Raw genomic sequence first — 22,418 nt, 5'->3', positions numbered from 1 at the left:
GGCAAACCACTTAAACCACATTGCCTAACGGTAACACTGGTCTCTGGCTGCATGACCGCAGATGCTTGTCTCTGGATGAGTGATCTGCAATGATCATTTCATTGTGTGCCTTGTGTGCACAATGAGTTGAATCTATCTATCTATTAAGGTTAAGTGCTAGTTCAGGTCCAGTTGATAATGCTTTCCTCAGTCTGACCAGCTATCCTATTTTCCCTAAGCACAGACACTAACATGATGACATCAGATGCACAGATTCATATTGAAATAAGATAAATTAGTACAGTGAGATTATACTTTTTAGGTGGTGCCTTCAAGCAGTTCAGATGTTAGGTTTGCAAAAATTTACTTTTTTAATTATTTTGAGCATTTGGATTTACAGTGTGCTCTAACACCTGATTCTTCTCTCATGAATACAAAGTCTACATACTAATCTAATTATACTGCTAAAATAAATTCTCTGGTACTGTAAATTTTTGTCAATCTAAATTAATGACCAAGAGCCATTTAGCCTCTGTCTGTACCTGTTTTAACTGAATTACCTCATGCTTCTGAATATTGCATGCTTATTGTACTTATACTGTATATTTTTGTTATTGTATGCTGTATGCTGTATGGAGCTGTATGTTGTGGGTATTCACAAACTGGACCAGATTACTTTCAAATATAGCTACCGTATTTTTCGGACTATACGTCGCTCCGGAGTATAGGTCGCACCAGCCAAAAAATGCATAATAAAGAAGAAAAAAACATATATAGGTCGCACTGGACTATAAGTCGCACTTTTTTTTTGGGGGGGGGGGGGGGGGGGGGGGGGGTTGATAGAATCCGAGACCCAGAGCAGAAATTCCATCTTGAACGGCAATTTAAAATAATAATGGATTAAAGAACAGGACGAACACGGTTACGTAGCACATTCAGCTACATGACGCACAACGAACACGTGTTCGGTATGTTAACGTAACATTAAGTTATTCAGATAACCATAGCATAAAGAACATACTAACAAGTTAACCAAACCATCAATCCATTGAATTCTTCATCCTCGGTGTCACTTCTAAACAACTCCGTACACTCCGTAGACGAAGCGCCGCTTCCTCTTCTGTGTCGCGTTAGTCAGACTCGTCGTCAGCTGCAGTTCCAATTATTCCAGCCTTTCTGAATCCCAACAGGATGGTTTGTCACTGAAGCCCATGTTTTCTTGATCCATCCAATGACTTCCAGGAAAGTTGGGTGGCGCATTCTCCCAGTTGCCGTTAAGCTGTGCTCTCCATCCATCATCCACTGCGCCCACAGGTTACGCAAGACTGCCTTAAAGCTGCAGTTCACGGAGATGTCAAGTGGCTGGAGTATTTTGGTTCATGTGTTATAAATGTCACATATACGTCGCTCCGGAGTATAGGTCGCACCCCCAGCCAAACTATGAAAAAAAGTGCGACTTATACTCCGGAAAATACGGTAGTTATTAATATATATATATATATATACTGTATATATATATATATATATATATATATATATATATATATAGAGAGAGAGAGAGAGAGAGAGAGAGCTTCATTTAAAATTAGGCACTGAAAATATTACATTGTGCACTAAAAAAAACTTGGCACAGCCAAGTTTTTGCACATGGTCAAATTAAATTACTCTTATAAAATCAGTTCTGTTTTGTCAGAGTGTTATGAGATGAGGTGTGAACCCAAAATGCAGACTCGAGTGAGAGGGAAATACTTAACAAAACTTACCTTTTAGACAAAAGTGAATTCCAGCTTGAGGCCGGTGTTGGTGGAGGTGATGGAACACTTCCAGTGACTTGGGTTCTGGTGATGATGGAGAAGGCAGCACCCATCCGGATGCTTGGTGGGAGGCCAGCATGGGACTCAGGTGGCATGTAACCCGCAGACATGGGACTCACAAGCTTAGGTCCAGGTTCAGGTAGTGTGGGACCCTCAGGCTTGGGCAGCATACTGTAAGATCCCCTGGCTGTTGCAGCATGGGACCATCATGCTCAGGTGGCTGAAGTGCCACTGGAGACCCTGAAGGCTCGGGGTTTCCCTGAAGTTCAGTAAGCTTAGAAGTCACAGGAACCTCTGAAGGCTGGGGCTGCTCACAAAGAAGTTAATAGCATTAGTTATGATCATCAAGTTTTCATAGAAAGGTTCAGATTTTAAATATGTAATCAATGTCTAAACAAATAATCCTGACAAAGTAACTATTCTCTATTTCACACCATTCCAAATGCTGTTTTTTTGTATTATGGTTACATACCTTGGTGTATTTCTATTTTTTTCTGATGTGCTCAGTTGTGTTTCATGGTCTTCATCATTGCATGGAATTTGCATAAGCAGTGCAGTATTTAAAGTGCTACACTCCTAACAGCTGTCACTAATTTGTAAACTGATATGAATGGAATCTGGGTATTGATCTCATTCTGCTGTAAATTGGCAGATTCCCGAGCAGACCGTGCTGACAGACGGAAGCTCTTCAGGCACTACACTGTGGGCTCCTATGACAGCTTTGATGCTTCAAGGTAAGATCTCACATTAAAAAAAAAATAAATCCACTGTATGTGTGAACTTAATAATATGAACTACCAAAAAGTCAAGAACACGCACATAAAACTCATATTTAAACCTTTGAGTGATGCTTCTATCTCTTCTAGAAGGTTTTTTTAATCTAAATATTTATAATCTCAAGTGGAACAAAATCTCTCTACAAAACTAATCTCGTATTACTTTGTGCACACTGAAATAATTGGTAACCTTGCTTTGCATTCCAAATTTTGTGTTGCCAATTTAGGAGATGGAGGTTATACTAACTTATTTTTAGTGTTCAGTATTTAAGGAGAATAAGTCACATAAACTTAATAAGTAAACTTTAATATACCAAAGTAAGTTGTGCTTAATTTTTTGGTAAATGCACCTGTTACAACCATAGTTCAATAAGGAGAAATCATTTAAAAGAACAGAACGTGATTTTTTGACATGTGGAGTTTGAGTAATAAACCATTTGGCATTTAGATTCTGATGAAGCTACATAGTAACAGAGTCCAGCAATGGTAGGAAATAGGACAGGTCTCCTGAACTTATGCATAAGCTTAATTTTAGCAAATTTTACAATAAATATAGTTAGAAAAATCACTATGAATGGCCTACATTTTTTGTAGAAAGTGCACTTGTCCACAATATTTATATAGATTACAGAGATTGTAGTTTTGTCATACATAGTTACAGGTTTCATTCATTTAGTATTTTACACTATCTTTTGTTAAAAACTTCAGATAAGTTGTACACAATATTAACATCATGTTTTAAAAGACAGAGATCTCAGTTTTTGTCATATCCGTGTGCCATTATACACAGGAGAGCTGCAAAAAATGCTAGTTTAACATTGAAACAAATACCCTCTGCAAACATTCATCACTACAGGACTCTCACTCAATAACAGCACAACACAAACACTGGAAACCACATCACACATTCACAACATATAAACACAACATAACTGAAATTATTATCATAGCGTAAATAAATTAAGGATTTTAGGTTAAACATCAACTCTTTGCTCTTGCCATCGCAGAATATCTCAGTACAAGTACATGAAATTACTAGTGCCCTAAATCATTTACACACTTACTTAAAATATGTAAGCACATTGTATTTATGGCATATGGACAAATCTTCAATAAGCGCTTGGTAGAAAACCTCCTTTTGTTCTTCAGACAAAAGAAAAGTCATGGTACAAAAAGTGGATTCAAGATGCAACTGTGTCCTTTCAGCTAAATGAAAAGTTCTGTCTAATGGTACCTGACACTGAATCCCAGGGTTTTACCATCTCCTCTGCTTAATTCTGCTCTCCTCTTCTCTCCTGTCACATCTAGTTCAACACAAGGTTTGTTAGGAATGAAGATAGATGTACAGCCCTGTGTGTGTGTGTGTGTGTGTGTGTGTGTGTGTGTGTGTGTGTGTGTGTGTGTGTGTGTGTGTGTGTGTGTGTGTGTGTGTGTGTGTGTGTGAGAGAGAGAGAGACAGAGAGAGAAAGAGTCAATCATATGCTGAATATCCTTGCAGGGACATGCATATTAAAGAGTTTTGGGCTATGTTTGATCATACTCAATCATTCATCTAGCTTCATCAAACATAGCCCAAAACTAATGAGCATCTGCAGTGATTTAAACTGCTACGTGGAAATGACCAACAGTACGTATCGAGGGTGAAGCTATGTCCTTTGTCTGTCAGTCCTGGAGGGAAAGGTACTGTAGCTGTAGCTGCAGACTAACTGAGAAGTAAAGGGAATAGCATTTTTTCCAGGCTTGTACAAGCTCATAAAATTTGCATCAATAAGAGATGATGAGTAGTCTTTCATATAATGTGCGCGGTATGCTTTAAAGTAGATAACACTTGCACGCAAAAAAGAAATGCTTTTTTTTTTTCAGTTAAATTTATTTCTATAGTGTCAATTGACAACAGTAGTCGTCTTAAGACACTTTATATTGTAAAGACCCTGCAGTGTTCATTTGTTGCAGGTTTGATTTATTCATAGATTTAAGCACATCGCGATAACTGATGTTTGGTTGGGTTTTGTTTTGTTTTTTTAATTATTTATCAGTTTGGTAGATAAAAATGTAAAGAATTTAAAAAAAAAATCTGGATGATGGGACTGTAACCACTAGACACAATTGCCTTTATATGTCAGCAAGGCTGCGAAGGACAGAATGGCATTTCACTCTTTACTCTGCTGGATTTACTCTGGCAAGTGAACATGCCATGAAGATGTTTTTTCCCAATATGGGTCAAGGGGAATCATCTCTACACTGCAGTGATGAAGACCAGTTGGCAATGGCATAGACTGAAGGCTCATGTGACATTTAAGGTCCAAGGGAAACCTCGGATGGAAATTAAAGTTTAACCTGAATATAGATGGAGCTGTGACAACTCCAGTTTTGTGCTCCCTTATGAAACAAACTATGTCATAATTAATATTTTTCTCTACCTCAAAGATTGAAATGTTGCACTTTTTTGAAAGACTGACTTTCCTAAGGCACTCCTCCTTCTATGCTTTTTAAATATTCATATTCATCTTTTAACTGGCAGAGGGTGCTGTTAAATTCTGTATGAGACAGGAACAATTTTCCTGATCTGTGTGTTTATGGCCAGAAAGAAGGTGCCACACTACTTAAACTAAACTAAGCTGTAGGTAGCACTAAAGCATGTTTGACAGCCTGTGTAGTAGAAGGCAAGAATAGAGTGCAGTATAGAGTCACTCAATGCTAAATGAACATGAGAACAAAATGCAATGATATGCAAAACATTTCCATTTTATTTAGTTGAAATAGTAAAAAAAAAAAAAAAATCAAATTTAAGATCTGAGCCATTTGTTAATAGTCTTATTTTAAATGTGAACCCATCTATATGTTTTCAAAGGTTACGATGGGGCAACAAATGATTAGAAAACCTGTGTAAGGCTTGTTTGGCATCAGCAGAGCAACATGATTGGATATAAAAAGAACAAGAGAAAAGAGAAAGAAAAGAGCAGAAAGGGTTCACCACTATGTGTGAGGAAAGGGTTAAACAAATAATGGTTCAGTCATGCTAGAATAAAAACAGGACTGCAATCAGACTACAGTTTTGTTTAACTAATACTAGCTACAATATTCATTCTAAATACTTTTAAAAGCAGTAAAGAATTAAATAAAAACGTACTTCTGTGTGTGTGTGGGCAGCACGGTTCTAAAAGTCATGGTAAAGTCCAATGTTTTGCCAATCCATCCATTTCCCTCAGCCTCTTTTGCGCTCAGTTCTTTGACTCGATAACTCCCTTTGTTCCTGTCAATTAAATAAAACCCCCAAATATCCAGAAAAAAACACATAGAAAATTACCTCACCATGTTTAGTGGTAGATACAGCTCTGGGAAAGAGGAAGTCAGTGAAAGTAAATTTAATCTTAAATGAAGTGTAATTAAGAAAACAAATCAAAAAGTCAAAAAGATGACAGCATGCATGATGATGGCCCTCTCTACATCGTGCATTTTCTGTCCTACATTTGTCTGATGAAAGAGATCAAAGTTCACATAGATTTCTATTACAGATGTCTCCACTGGCCATGCCACAGCTGTGTTTTACTTTATATGCATAACTGTGATTAAAACAGCAGCAATTTTAAATACAAAATCTTTAACTGCCAAGCTTGCTGTCACCAAGGCTCAAAGAGCAGAGTAATTTACTGTAAACTGTGGCAAAGATTATAGTGGTATTGATAGAGGATTGCAAGAGGAAGTCATAAACTATTAGCGTAACAGCAATATGATGATGTAAAAACACTACAATGATCTTTTTTTAATGCTGCATTTCACCATTTTTGGTTAATGTTTAGAACCTGCAAACCTTCTTCATTACTATTCAAAACTGATATGTAGAAAGACAATTGCTCTTTGCTGACAAAGGCTGAAATGGAGTTGGCGAACAAGGAAAGCCAGATGTGGATGTTCATACATGGTACACTCGCACTCTGCTGTCTAAAATAGAATGCTGATGGTGCTGATTCCCAAAGAGTCATTCTTACAGTCAAGTGTCTCAGATGATCACGCACCAAGGAATGAGATAGTGACTGGGAGTACCCTCCCACATTTGAAGCATGCCATTGAGAGGTTAGAAACCCTTGTCCACCATGACAGATAGTTTAGCTTGCATCATTTTCTCCACCAGCCATCAGTCAGGTAAGGAAACAGCCTGATGCCTGTCTCTAATTATTGTGCTCTTGAGCCAGACCTCCAAAATTCCCAATAGAAAGTTTTATGCAGACAGGAGATAAATATCATAGCATGGCAAAGAGAGCCTCTCATCCTGACTATAAATACACCATGGCCTCCCACAGTCCAAACTGAGGCAGCGTGCTCGCTGGGGTAAGCTAGCACTTTATCCCATACATCAGGGGGAGCAGCGTGTCCCACACCCCTTATCTCCCTCTTTGTTTTGCTGAAGCAGCCTCAGCCTGATGCCCCCTCTCATTACCTGTTGAACACGATGACACCTTGTTAGGCCCTTTTCTGTACCCTACTGTGTGTTGACCTATTGAAGTGGCCATCATGTAAAATTTAGATTATCAAGGTGTGATTACCAGTGGCCACCCACTTTAGGCTGGAGGGTGTCTGTGAGTGAGTGAGCAAGTGTAAGGGAATGCTGGGAGATAACCTTCAGTGTGTCAGCAGTACTGGCCTCCTTCCTCTCCAGACAGATTGCGTTGCTAAGGGAACTGTTGCTAGGATGGCACTGGCTCCTCTCTCTCCTTCTTTGTTCTCCCTTCTCTCTATGTCTTTTTTCCTTCTCTTTCTCATCCCCCATCTCCATTCAGTGTAATCCTTATGCCTAATATAAGCTGAATGATACACTCTTTCAGCAAACACCTGAGGCTGGAGAAGTAAACTTGGCCTTTTACTTGGACCTCTCCCGAGCCAGTTTCATGGTCAGTCCTTCTTTGCAGCTCAGATGATGCTGATCAGTCTCACCACAGCAGGCCTGGCCATGATCACTGCAGTGAATGAGAGATTGAATGTACCATTTTATGCATGTATATTCCAGTACAAGAAGACTATCAGGTGAACAAAATAGTTGTAGTTAATATATGCAACTGTTTACTTTAAAGGGTTGCCTTTCCATTTGGAATAATCCTGCTCTTGTTGTAGAGATGCGACATTTCCTTATGGAGGATTCCTCAAACACAAGTACAGTGCAACAGTTTAGAGGAGGACTGGCAACCACAGTTGCTGCTGTTACTGAAATAAAGAACTGGGAGATATATGTATGTTGTAATATATGTATATCAAACTGCATTTGCAGTATGCCTGCACTCCACATTTAGAACTCTGTTATTAATGATGAAAAAGGAACATGCAGGATTTCAGTAGAGTATCAACTTACCAATACACTTAGACACTTAATCACAACATTAAAACTACCTGCCTAACATTGTGTGAATACCTCTTGGACCATCAAAACATCTCAGATCTGCACTTTGGCCTCACAGCAAGAAGGTTCTGTGTTTGAACCGTTTGGTCTTTCTGTGTGGAGTTTGCATGTTCTACTTTTTTTTTTACTTGGGTTTTCTCCAGAGTTCCAGTTTTCTTATACAGTCCACATATGCATGTTAGGTAAACTGGTGATTCTAAGTATGCTGTTGGTGTGGAGAGTGAGAGTGTGTGGTTGTCAGTCTCTCTGTTTTAAACCCATGATGGACTGGTGTCCTATCCAGGGTATATCGACCTGCCTTCTCACCCAGTGAGAGTTGGATTAGGCTACAGCTTGGTCCCACCTCTTTAAGCAGGTCAGGACCTAGTATACAGTGATTGCAACTAATCAAACAAACTGGACTTTGGTCAAGTTTGTGCCAAGGTTTCTTGGCACTCCACTGTATTGCATTATGCTGATCGATATAAATCACTTCACCTGTCAGTTGTTTTAATGATATGGCTGAGTGTACCTTTATGCTACTGAGGCATTTTATGAAATGACTATTAACAACCCATGTGCTTCCAAAATCAGCCATTTAAGGAAAGTCTGGACTTGACTACAGATTTGCAAGGTTGGATGAATTGATGTAAATGTGAAAAATGTTTAGAATGCATGCCCCCCCCCCCCCCCCCCCCCACACACACACACACAAAATGCTGTGATCTCAGCAGTGTCTCTGCCTCTTCTCTAGAGGACATACAGAGCACATACAGTCATATATATAATCAGAGAGGAATATTACCTCTCTTTGTTCTCAGTGCATAAAAGTTCTGAGCATATGCAGAAATCTTGATTTAAAAAAAAAAAATCTGAGTTATTAGATCATCAGGACCTGTATGTGTGTTGACTCAGTGTGTGAGCCTCAGTACATCATGCTTCAGGCATTTCTACCATAAACTCATTTGGAATAAGTACAGTTTGTCAAGCTATTAAACTTTTTTTCTTTTTACCAGATTTCTAAATGTGGAAATATCTAAATATACATCTGAATTCAAATTACCACAAATTTGGTCTTGCTGGGGGAGTACAGTACTCCAAAAGGCAATCCTCCATTAGTTATTCTTAAAAAAATGCCCATTAAAAAGATATACATGTACTATTTCTGTTGATAATATTGCTGCTTAAAGTTCATTTTAACTTCTATTACAGGCTATCCGATCGCCCTGTCGCCTTGAGGCGACTGTTGTGATTTGCCACTATATAAATAAAATTTAATTTAATTGAAACCTTCTCAAAATACAACAGGTTTTGATATAATGGACATACCCTTACTGGCCACTTTGTTAGGTACACCTGTTCAATTGCTTGTTAACACAGATATCAGCCAGTCACACGGCAGTAACCCAGTGTATTTAGGCATGTAGACACGATCAAGATGAACTGCTGAAGTTCAAACTAACCATCAGAATTGGGAAGAAAGCTGAGTGAAGTGACTTTGACTGTGGTATGGTTATTGGTGCCAGACAGGCTGATTTCGGTATTTGAGATACTGCTGATCTACTGGGATTTTCCCACACAACCATCTCTAAGGTTTCCAGTGAATGGTCTCAAAAAGAGAAAACACCCAGGGAGCAGCAGTTCAGGTGAAAATTTCTTGTTGATGTTAAAGGAAGGCAAAAGTGACTCAACCACTTAGTACCAAGAGAGCATTGGTTAAATACCTGAGTACTGATACTGACCATGCCCATCCCTTTATGACCACAGTGCCACCATCTTCTGATGGCTGCTTCCAGCGGGATAATGTGCTGTGTAACAAAGCATGACAATAAGTTCACTATACTCAAATGACCTCCAGAGTCAACAGATCTCAGTCCAGTAGAGGTGGAATGAGAGATTTGTGTCATGGATGTGCAGCCAACTTCTTAAGTGTCCGAGGCTGTCTTGTCAATATGGACCAAAATCTCTGAGGAATGTGTCCAGCACCTCATTGAATCTGTGCCACAAAGGATTAAAGCAGCACTGAAGGCCAAATGGAGTCCAACCCAGTATTAATAAGGTGTACCAAATACAGTGGCTTGTGAGTGTATAGCTTTCTGTTAAGTAGCCACAACATGAATTCATATTATATTTCATTCACAAGCTTTATTTGACTCTAAGATCAATAAGCATGACATTCTGAAAACATCCCCAGCTTTATTATATTAATACTGTTGTACTTTTACTGGCACAATAATATTATAGCTATATGAGATGTAGGAGAGACTGTGGACAGTTTTTTTTTGTTTTTAATAGTTTGGAACATCTATCCTCAAGTCAGTGTAGATGTCACAGATATTATGCAATTTGTAGATTTTAGTGTAGAATTTGCAAAGCATGTGTTCACATTTAGACACTGAGCATAACCGCAGTTTCTGTATATCACACTGCAGCGAATGTCAATTTGTGTTTTAGGAAATTAAATGAGTTTTTCCCTGTTATTCATAGGAGAATATATGAAACCAATTTTATTTCATAATACAATAAAAATTGGTCACATTATCATGATTTGTTTATTGGTTGATTCAGTATGATTCGGCCCACAGATCATCTTAATACAGCACTTGATATCCTAAAAAGAGAATGAAATCAATAAAAGGCAGTGCTTTATTAATAAATGTGAAGGTAATTAACTGTACTAAGAAATGATTCTGTAGAGCTGTTTAACCTAACATCACAATAAATCCATTCTGTTATGAATTACAACATCTGCCAGACCCTGGGTGATGGATAAACATCTGTCCACTCTACTGCTTATTTCAAAATCAGGCATTAACCCAGACTTTGATGATTCAGTAAAGAGACTGCATCAGATGATTAATTATTAATGCATTTGTTAATGTGCTAATTTGTGAGCATTAAATAGTACCCCAAATGTTTTGTCATTCAGTGACATACAGTGTTGTGAAAAAGTATTTGCCCCCTTCCTGATTTAGATTTTTTGCAGGTGCAACACTTACGTTTCAGATAATGAAAAATATTAGACAAAGATAACCTGAGTAAATACAAAAGGTAGTTTTTAAATGATGATTTCATTTATTTGGGTTAAAAAAAAAAAAAAAGCTGAATTGAATTAACTGTGATTAACCTTATTTTTTTCGGAAAGCTGAGTTCAATTTCAGTAGCCACACCCAGACCTGATTACTGCCAGACCTGCTGGATCAAGAAATCACTTAAACAGAATCTGTGTGACAAAGTGAAGCAGGATAAAAACAATTTTTTTAAAAAGACCAAGAAGAACACAAAGGTTCTTCTCACACTTTCACACTTGCCAAAAAAAACATCTTGATGATCTCCAAGACTTTGGGGAAATATTCTGTAGACTGACGAGACAAAAGTTGAACTTTTTGCAAGGTTTGAGCCCCCTTCCATTTACCTTAAAACTAACACACATTTCACAAGAACAACATCATAGCAGCAGTCAAACATGGTGGTGGTAGTGTGATGGTCTGGGGCTGCTTTGCTGCTTCAGGGCCCGCACGTAATTGATGGATCGTTGAACTCTCTCTCTACCAGAAAATCATGAAGGAGAATGCATCAGTTCGTGCCATAAAGTTAAAGCTCACTTGGGTTATGTAGCAGGACAATCCAATCCAAAACACACCAGCAAGTCCACTTCTGAATGAATAAATAAAACAAAAATGAAGGTTCATAAATAAATTACTTTCATACCTCATCTTTTTTTCCCCAATAAATGCAGCAGTAAATATTGAAATTGTATTCCTTCTGCGTTAGTTTTCTGATTAGAGGAATAAGACCTGTTGCAACTGTTTCAAGTCTCTCCTGAAGTTGTTCTTTGAAGCAGACTTTAGAATGATTCTAATAAAGTCTTTTACAAAATTGATGGAACATGTCGAGGTTAACAGAAATGCCAGTGAATGACGAGAAGGCAGCCGATCCTCAAACTCCGCTTGGTTATCAACCAGTCAGGAGGAGATCCGCCGTAACCCCCTCGCTGGTCACCCGCCCACTCCTCATTTTCTCACACACGCGTCCACCCTGCCAACCTGTCGGGTGCAGAGCGCAGCACACCTAGGCATCCTATCCATCCACACCGTGGTTCCGCCGCTCCCTCCCTCTCTCTGTCTCTCTCTCTGTTTCTCTCCCTCCACACCCCCAACCCGGGCAGCTTCAGCTTTCCTTCCCGCCTCAATATGAGCCATTACTGGCTATCACCACCAGCCTGATGTGGCTTCTGCTCGACGGCGCACCACTCCCGCACCCCGGGTCGGAGCCTCCTCCTTCTGCGCAGCGGGAGCAGCGGCGGAGGTAACCGCGCTATCGACCTCGCGTCTCCGTGTGCAGGGAAAACGGACAGGCAGCAGCTGCGGCGGCAAGGGAGTCGCAGAGAAGGCGAGGAGGCGCTTCTCGTTCGTCGTCTCCCCTCTTTTTATTTTTATTCATTTATTTTTTCGTGGAGATGCTGTCGCCGGGCTCCCGGGGCCGCTGCCATACCGTTTGATAGAGACAGGGGCCGACAAGAGGTGGAGGAGGAGGGGGGGAGGAGGAGGCAGCGGTGGTGGTGGTGGTGGGGTGGGGTCAGGGTTACCCTGCCCTGCCCTGGCCGGACTAACGCTCCTCTAGCAGCATGAACCTCCACTCGGGCAGGGCGTCCGTGGCCATGCTACGGATGATGGGTTGTGCTAACGGGCGCTCTGCTCGGCATCTCCTCCACAGTGACTGCGTGGTGGATGAGAAGACGGTGGTGCTGCAGAAAAAGGAGAATGAGGGATTTGGCTTCGTCCTGCGTGGGGCTAAAGGTAGGATCATTTACTGACTTCCCTAATTTTTGTGATTGTTGTTTGGGTCTGTATTCCATTCTCCCAAAACAGTCATCCTCCCCTTTAAACACCAGGTTGGCCGAACATCAACAGTGACATGGCGCATAAAATGTATTCACAAATATATGCCAATATGCATTTAAACTTCCAGTTTAAGTCTTCTCACTTAGAGGCATGTGTGTCAGAGACAGAATGCATGACACACAAACACAAACTACAAAAACATGCAAATAAGTTCCACCAGAAATGCACTTGGAAGCTACTTTAATGCACATACACTCATAAGGAGTGATTGTGTGTGTGTGGTCCAGGATTTATTTGATGGCACTTAGGTCTGCCTAAATTTTTTATTGCTATGTTGCAATGCCTTTTTTATACATGCTGCAGAGGTCTATGAACACCCTTAATAGGCTGTGACATCAGATTGAAGGCACTTTATTTATTTTTTGATTAAACAAGTCTGCGTTGAGGTACATGTGCCTGTCTTTGTTGTGCCCACCGTCCTTCACTTCTTCCCACCACATCATGAGTTGTTGTGATAAGAGTGGCCTATGCATGCAGTTGCTATTTCACCAGGCCTAAGATTGGCACTAAAAATAGCCAGTTTGAGCTACTGCATCGGTTTCTATGACGATTTTCGCCATGTCATAATCCACGTTTGCATTCCACAACTGTGTGCTGCTGTTCCATTGGTCTACACCATGGTTACTGTCGAGAGGTAAATTTAGTATGTTCATGTTTTTTTAAGGCACATGCAGAGAGAGAGGGAGAAAAAAGGAGAGGGGCTGACATGGAGAGAGAGGAAAGAGGGATTTGGCTTGAAAAACAAGAGGAATGTTCTAGTCATCCTAACACACACTGCTATCACCCGAGGGAACTGACCCAGCTGAGCTTATCCCGCACTGCACGGGGTGAACAGACATACACGAACTCACAAACATGCGCCGATGCTCGAGCTGTCACATAAGCTCACATCCTCTTTTGTGCTTTGCAGTTCAGCCTCTCTCTCTTGCTCTCTCTCTCTCCTCCTTCTCTGTCTCGTCACTGTGTCACACACACAGACAGACACCTAAAGAAACAGTCATCACAATCATGCAGTTCCCCCTCATGAAAGCCTCATAAGTGCTCGCAGATTGTGTCTTCCAGTGTGTGTGTGTGTGTGTGTGTGTGTGTGTGTGTGTGTGGGGGGGGGGGGGGGGGGGGGTCACCACTGGTTTCTCCCAGCCCAATATTTTTAACCTCCCCTACAGCCAGAGAGGGAGGGTGTGCTGCTGTTGTGTGTAGTGAAAGTGACAGTACAGTACAGGATAGATGGTAAACTTTTCTTAAAACTAGGGATGCACACTTATTGACTGTATTGATACAGATATTTGAAATAACAATTTGGCTAACTGCAGCCCCCCTCCTCCCCTCCCCAAGAGAATGACACAAATGCTATAGTACTGAATAATTCCTTTACTCGTATTTTACCACTTAAACCCCTTACCTGGCCGAGTCATCATCGTGGTGGTCCTTAGTGTCATTCACTTGCCTCCCAAGAAAGTCACCTGTCCCTCTCCACTGCTGTGGAGTACAGCTGGTGACAGTAGTCCAGATCACTGCAGACCTCCAGCACAGATTAAGAGCTGCTCTCGAGGTTTGTGGTGAGATGGAGGGTCATTTTAACCAGAATCTGTAGCAGGTGGTGAAAGTGGTTCATGTGCTGCTATACTGAGCTCATGCAGGCTGGAAAGCAGAGCAGCCAAACAATCAAAATACTCAGTCAAATTCATAGATCATTTAAATTATTTGTTATATTTGATAAGATAGTCAAATATATGCACAAGCTGAATAAATATAAAAATAAACAGTTTAAGATGTGGCACAGCAGTGACAGGAATGACAGGAACATCAGCAGCATGACTGTGTGCAAGGATTGATAGACGAAGAGCAGTGCACCTACACAGCCCCACCAGGGTTCAACAGTCTTACAGCTTCAGGGAAGAACCTGTTCCTCAGTCTGGTGGTCCTGTTCTTGATGCTTTTCAGCCTCATGCCTGAGGAGAGGGGAACAAAAAGGTTGTGTGGTGGTTGTGTGGGGTCCTTCAGGATGCAGGTGGCCCTTTTCCTGCATCTGGAGGTGTAAATGTCTGTGGTGTAAATGTTCAGCGCCACATTTTCACTTTTTGTGAGGTTATGCACTGAAAGAAATGGATATCCTTAGCTGATATATGCAAACCTGTTGAGTCAGAAGTCAGAAGGAAGCAATGAAGAAAGCCCAAAATGTGTGTGGTGTTGCAGTGTGACTTAACCTGCATTAGGTTGGTGATGCAGAAAATCATAAATATGTTTTCATTCGTTGTCCTGGTTTGCTGCCATTTTCTGTGGAAGAAGAGCCAAATATCATGTCAAACGCTCCTGTGAAAGATGATAACTGCCATCCTAATAACCAGCTCACTGGAGCTTTACTTTACTTTTACATATGCAAATAAAGCCTGGCTCGGTCACAACTTGCTTCGTTGTGTACCTTCCCGGCATCTTTTCAAACAGTCCTTCATCAAACATTTAATTCCTAAATGTACAAATTCCTGTTTTCCTAAAAGTCAGCTCTGATTCACTTAGCAGACCTAGCTACCTCACTCTGCGATTTTCTGATGCTAATTGAGTCCAGGCAGGAAGTGATGTTAGGCAGAAGTGAATGCTGGATGAAGCTAAAAATCCCTTCTTAATTCCGGCATGGGAGCAGTCATGCTTTAATCATGCCAATTATTGCTAACTCTCTAGTCAAACTCTAAGCGTATTAACAGGCCAAATTAAGCACTCTGATAGACTGTGTGGTTGTTCATTTGTAGCTGTAAGTGAGATGCAGAGGATGTGTATTTTGTAGCTAGTTGAACCAAATGTAATAAATACTTAAAACTGCTTCCTTGCATTGCTTTTTGGTTATTGGGACCTATTAAGTGCAGTTATGTTAATATAGTAACCACGCTCTTCCCTCTGTGATGTCCAGCGGATACACCTATTGAGGAGTTTACTCCCACACCTGCCTTTCCTGCCCTGCAGTACTTGGAGTCAGTGGATGAGGGAGGAGTGGCATGGCAAGCGGGACTCAGGACGGGGGACTTCCTCATCGAGGTAAGAGCTGCTCTATTTCTTGGACCTTTTTGCTTTTCCCTACATATGCAAGTTAGTGACCTAGCATTGGAGAGCTGAGGCTTTTGGAAGAATTTCATGAAAGTGGTTTTTGCTTAGTAATACCGGTTAAAAATGTGGGCTTTGTTGTGTGGTTTTTGGTGGATTTTACTTCAGCACTCCTGCTTACTTATGTTGGCAAAGTAACATGCTAAACTTTGCCTGTTAAGTCTTCTAGAAGTGTTTGTGTACATTCGGAGCTAGCTGGGTTTGAATCCCAATATATACCTAAATAACCAAAGTGTGCGTGGTATGTTCTGTATTCAGTGGGTCATTTTTTTTGTCCCCTCACTTTACCATGCTTATTCAATAAACTCTGCTAAATTAAATGTGAACAAGACCTCACTCTGAAAGTGTTTGGCAGCCACATCACTGTGAAATTATCCGTTTGCATGCAATTAGACCGACAGCTGACTCCTGCCATTTTTGATTGGGATGGTGACTTATTGATGGAGAGAATGTCTGCCCAATGTAGACATCATCATGGGATTAACAAAGCGCTGAGGGAGTCTTAAGGCCTGTCCTTCTTAGTATATCCAGATGGCCTCAGTGACCCATCTGTATATACTAGTTGACACAAAGTACTGACACTAGATCATGTATATCCATAGCATTTTTGGTTTCTATAAATTTGTCTTGTCCTTAACTGAATGAATGTATAGTAAGCATTAACTTCCCATATCGGTGTAGAGCTGAGACTGGCGGTGAGGTTCACCACAGTGTCATTTTTCAGCATTCACTGTTGCTTGAAGCAACCAGCACAGACCTTCATGTTTTGGATCTTTTTTGTTGGGATTTGCTTGGAAACCATATTTAGATTTGTTGAACTGTTGCGTTGTTTAAGTTCTTCCTCTCTTGTCTGTGGTGCAAGTCAGTGCCTGTATTTTGCATCATAATATTTCTGCTCTCGGGTTTTAATAAATGCAGAGGCATATGATATTACACGAGAGTATATTTGGCCTGATAAAGGCCTGCTGCATGATGCAGGACATGAAACAGTATCTGTTTGCTTCCACCTGAAGTTGTGATATTTTTGCGAGTTGTAGATCAATGCAGTTTCCATCGATATTAAAAATAGCAGGTTAGTTTTGATTAATTTTCATATTTACCCTATTATGTTATCTGAGTTGATATTTTACACATGCTTCTGACTTCATTACCAGTCCCAAACTGTGTACAGCAATGAAAGTGTGATATGACAAAATATTTGATTTGAATTTAATTTTATTTGACTTCCAGCACAGGGTTAGGTATTTTCTTCCACTGCCCCCACACACCAGACAGCCATAGATGTTGTTTTCTGGGTTAATCTGGGCAGCCAGACATGGCCTCTTGGGGTACATCCCTTTGACTTTGGTTAAAAAGTGAAAGATGGCTTTTTCGGGATGTAACAGTGACTTGATTTCAACCTATTTTTAACCATTCACCAGTATCTCACTGAGCAATTTTCTGTCTAATTTTTATATCAAAAATATGTCCATCTTTTTTTAATACAACTTTTGATTCATGTATGAACCACTGGATAGTCATAATACTGTGCTGCAATCTTCTATTGTCCAATTTTGGTGAACCCCTCAGTTTCCTGTTCTTAGCTGACAGGAGTGCAATTCAATTAAATTTTATTTATATAGCGCCAATTCACAACCAACAGTCTCCTCAAGGCGCTTCATAATGTAAGATAAAGACCCTACGATAATTATAAGGGGCACCCAGTGTAGTCTTCTGCTGCTGGAGCCTGTCTGCTTTAAGGTTCGGTATTTGTGTGTGTGTGTGTGTGTGTGTGTGTGTGTGTGTGTGTGTGTGTGTGTGTGTGTGTGTGTGTGTGTGTGTGTGTTTAGTAATGTTCTTCTCCATATCTTGGTTGTAACAAGTGGTTATTTGAGTTACTGTTGCCTTCCTTTTAGCTCGAAGAAGTCTGGCTATTCTCCTCTGACCTCTGACATCAACAAGGAATTTTTAACCAAAAAACTGCCACTCACTGGATATTTTCTCTTTTTCAGGCCATTCTCTGTAAACCATAGAGTTGTTTGTGTGAGAAAATCTCTGCAGATAAGCATTTTCTGAAATGCTTAGACCAGCCCGTCTGACACCAAAAACCATGTCACATTCAAAGTCACTTAATGGTAAATGGTAAATGGACTAGTTCTTATATAGCGCTTTTCTACTCAGATATGAGCACTCAAAGCGCTTACAACTTAACTTACCTTACTTTAGTTAGAACTTCAGCTATTAGGTATTTCCAGTAGGTGTACCTAATCAAGTGGCTGGTGAGTGCATTTTATATTTCAAGTGATCCTGGATTTTTTTTTTTAAAATGCTGCTACACTAAATGGACAAAGTGCCAGCTTTGGATTTTCAATGACATTGACCTGTGTTATATCACTGGCAGCCAAAGTGTACTGAGAGGGGACCTGCAGTGATTTAGCACCTTTTAAGCTCACGCTTTGAGTTATAATGCAAAAATTAACATAAAATTTAAATAAAACAACAAATAATTCTCTGCAAATAACTGTCATGCAATAATTTGTGCTGCACACCCAGTTCTACTTATAACTGCACACTTACAAAAAACTAGCGGTCAGCATGCTTTGTAATGCTAGCTAGCAGTGTATTAACAGCTGAGAGGGGCTCTGTTGCTACATTTGACAAAAGTAAAGACAGCTCAGGATGAAGAAAAGAGAGCAGAGGTGTTTCAAACCGACTTCTGACCAAGAACAGTGACTATGGACTTTGGAAGTATTTCAGGTTAAAAAAATGAGTCTGGTTGTCTTAATTTTTGCTCATGCTGCTTCTGTGCTGGAGTTTTAGTGTGTATGAAACTCCAGCACAGTTACATGGAACCGAGTGAGCTAAAGGTAATGTGTCACTCGAGGCTAACAGGTGTTTTTACTTGCAGAGGGAATTATTTGTGCCACACACTTTAAAAGAATGGAGATTGTTTCACAATCAGATTTGACAGCTCTGCAGCGGAAACATTAATGCTGATGACACAGATATTAAACAAGCAGGACTGACTCTACAGTCTATATATATTTTGTTTGTTTTATATATATTTTGTTGTTATTAACAAAGTTAAAGAGTATATTATTTATTGTTTTGGTTGTATTATTTTATTCAGTTTGTTTTATTTATTTTTCATAACATAAAGTATATTTTGTATATTCCTGATAGAAGGAGTGACTGTAAACGTGTCTGAAGGCGATCCAGAGATTATATATGTATTTTATTATTTATATTATTATTTATATATATTTTAAGGCGTTATAAACCCTTCCCACACTCCCATAAACCTTTCTCACTCTCTTACTACAACCTGAATGATGAAGATGATGAATTATGCAGCTGTGCACTACTGATGGCGATGAAGGTGGTGCAGCATTCTTGTCTTCGGCCATAACTAGGCGTAGGTGTAACTTATCTCTTCGTCAGAGTGATGAAGAGAGTTATGGGGTGTTACAGAAATACCTATATCTCGCAAAATCCCGCAATATAGTGAAAACTCTACGAAACGGTATTAGTAATATTTTTTCAAAAAAATCTGCAATACAGTGAAGCCGCTATAAGTGAACTGCGATATAACGAGGGACCACTGTATACAAGTCAGAAAAAAAAGAGGCTGCTGTTCTGGCCACATATTTTCTGCAGTTTGTGTTAGTGATAGTGAGATAACAGAAGATAAACTATGATAACTATTTGGTTTGATATTGTTGTTTTTATTTTCCTTCAATTTGTTTTTGTTTTGCTTTGTTCTTCACAGATTTAGTTGAATAATTTTCAGAGAAATCTAAGCTCAGAATAGATTGTATCACATTTGTTCGTCACGGTTTCTGTGTAGTCTGCACAAAAGACACCGTGTTGTGTAAGCAGCTCCAATATTTGATCTCTTGGGGTTATCATTCACTAGAAAGGATTTGTATTTATCAGAATGACTTTGAATAATCTTTAGTGCTGCTGGGTATTTAACTAATGTGAGCAAGGTTCCTCACTTGAAATGCTTCCAAGTCGTTATGGATTTCTCACATATGCAAATGTCATATTCTGAATACTACTGTAGGAATATCAGTTAGTAATGTAACACTTGTACATATTACAAATCATATCAGAGCAGTATATTGTCTATTTTGAGCAAGCTTTCTTTTTTTACAACTCCATAACATCTGTGTGTCTGTAAGCAGTGCTGCACTGGGAATTGCTTTATTTTGCGTTTCTGCTAAATGGAGCATCAAATGAGGAGAGCAGACTGTCTCTGTGTCTGCAGCTCTTCCTCAGTGTGATTTCAGCTCAGTCTCATTAGGTTTATCTCAAAATTTTCTTTTGACCCCTTTAATCATCTCATCAGTCTGCTTCAGACAGTCCAAATTCAAAAATGTAGATGTACCATCAGTATGAAAATGCATAGATGGGCTTTAAAATGTTTGACATGTTCACAGCTGCACAGCCTCTAGCTACGTAGTTAGCCAGCCACAGCTCATATTCTATAATCAGCATGACCAGAATATTACTGTGCTGCTCGATTCCAGGCACTGTACTGTTTCACTTTGACCTCATACTCATACTGCAGTGTTACTCAAACCCTTTCACCTGAAGTAATACACTTCAGGGAGTGGCTGTGGCTCAAGAGGTAGAGCAGGTCATCTGCTAATCGGAACATTGGTGGTTTGATCCTAGCTGCTCCAGTCTGCATGTCAAAGTGTCCTTGGGCAAGATACTGAACACCAAGTTGCTCCGGATGTGTTCATCAGAGTGTGAATGTGTGAGTCAATGTTAGATAGAAAACACTTAGATGTAGCAAAAAGTGCTTGTGTGAATGGGTGACTGAAGGCATGTCGTAGAAAGCGCTTTGAGTGCTCATGTAGAGTAAAAAAAGAGAACCAGTTCATGTACACTGAGTCCAAGCATCATTGCTAATGCTGTGTTTAAGATGTGGCATATAGACTCCAGCTGAAACATATAGCACTGCACTTTTTTTTTTCACATCCCGTACTAGCTTAGCTAGCCCATCCCACTTGGCGATGTCCAAATAGGACATTGCTTCTCAATCCTGTCACATTCTGAAGTGGCACTAGTTACTCCCAGCATAATGCACAGCTGCCACATCTGTCACCAGGCTTGTAATGGATTGTTCTCTTATCACATAGTTTTAGGGTTTGCTGAGATAATACGATCAAGTGTAGCACTGTTTTATAAATCCCATTTATTTGCACAATCAAGCACAAGATTTTTCTTGATGCTAGAATCATATTTCACAAAATTTGGGCTGGTTCATATTTACTATCGTGTTGCATCACATCCTTTTAAGAACACCCTGTGTTTGACATTTCAGGAGACCAATTGGTGATGTTCTGACAGCCAGATGTTATCCCATTCTTCCTTGATTGCTCAGCGCTCCTCGAGTCTCCTTAAGTCTCCTGTTTCCACATTTTTTGCTTTGTAATGATAATTTACTACAAAGCCATGCTTTAATATGTGAGGGATGCTATGTGGCATTATAGTGCTGTAATATGCAAGCCCTTTTTCCCAAAAAGGTATTGTATGGAGTGCAGCATTTATTGTTCCTTTTACCACTACAACACTTTTCAAATGTTCTATTGACAAACAGCATTTATTATATATACTATATTGAATCTTATATCTTAAGTAGATCAAGATGATGAATAGTACACAGTAAACATATTTCAATTACAAGACACAGGACAGCTACATACAGAAAAAAATAATGAGCCATATCTCTTAATCTTAGAATTCAGGTGTTTTCAGTCCCGTTGCCACAACTATATAAAATCAGACCCCAAGTAATGCAGTCTGCCTTTACAAACATTTGTGAAAAAAATGGGTAATTTAAAAAAAAAAAAACTTACTGAATTCAAGCAGTGTAATATGATGCCACAGTTGCAACAAATCAGCTCGTGAATTTTTTCCCTTTGTAGATATTCCACAGTCATCTGCAAAGTATCATTATTGCAAATTAGAAGTGTTTAGGAACCACAACAACTCAGCCACAAAGACGCAAACCATGTAAAATTACAGAGTGTGGTTTTGGAGTGCTAAGGTGCATAGTTCGTAAAAGTCGCCAGTGCTCTGACTCAATATCTGTTGAGTTGCAAACCTCCTCTGGTGTTAATATCAGCACAAAAACTCCTGATGCTTCATGGCATGGGTTTCCATGACTAAGCAGCTTATGTGGGTGGACTGTGTAGGTGGTCCAGTACTCCTGTCCATATTCTTTTTTTTCTTAATCACTTATTCAATTTTATTCAATTCAATTTTATTTATATAGCGCCAAATCACAACAAACTGTCGCCTCAAGTCACGTGGAGTTCTCCAGGTCCCCAGCCCTGGGTCAACACAGAGACACAGACACATTCACGCCTATGGCCAAATTTGAATCACCGTTTAAGCTAACTTTAAACTGTGTGAGTAAGCCAGAGTACCGGGAGAGAACCCATTCAGGCACAGGGAAACATGCAAACTCCACACAGAAAAGCCC

The 22,418-nt window shown here is 39.9% G+C and overlaps 1 protein-coding gene across 1 annotated transcript in view; it reads left to right on the top strand.

Annotated features, from left to right (window-relative positions):
* shank2b (SH3 and multiple ankyrin repeat domains 2b) overlaps positions 1 to 22,418 on the top strand; it is a 304,111-nt gene that overhangs the window by 199,708 nt on the left and 81,985 nt on the right. The window contains 3 exon segments of the mRNA XM_030724518.1: positions 2,446 to 2,527; positions 12,657 to 12,739; positions 15,750 to 15,874. Of these exon segments, the coding sequence (XP_030580378.1) occupies positions 2,446 to 2,527; positions 12,657 to 12,739; positions 15,750 to 15,874 (290 nt within the window).

This window comes from Archocentrus centrarchus, unplaced genomic scaffold, assembly GCF_007364275.1.
Source record: "Archocentrus centrarchus isolate MPI-CPG fArcCen1 unplaced genomic scaffold, fArcCen1 scaffold_37_ctg1, whole genome shotgun sequence".
NCBI classification, from domain to species: Eukaryota; Metazoa; Chordata; class Actinopteri; order Cichliformes; family Cichlidae; genus Archocentrus; species Archocentrus centrarchus.
Note: the sequence above shows the minus strand (reverse complement) of the source record. Positions and strands in the feature narration are given on the sequence as shown.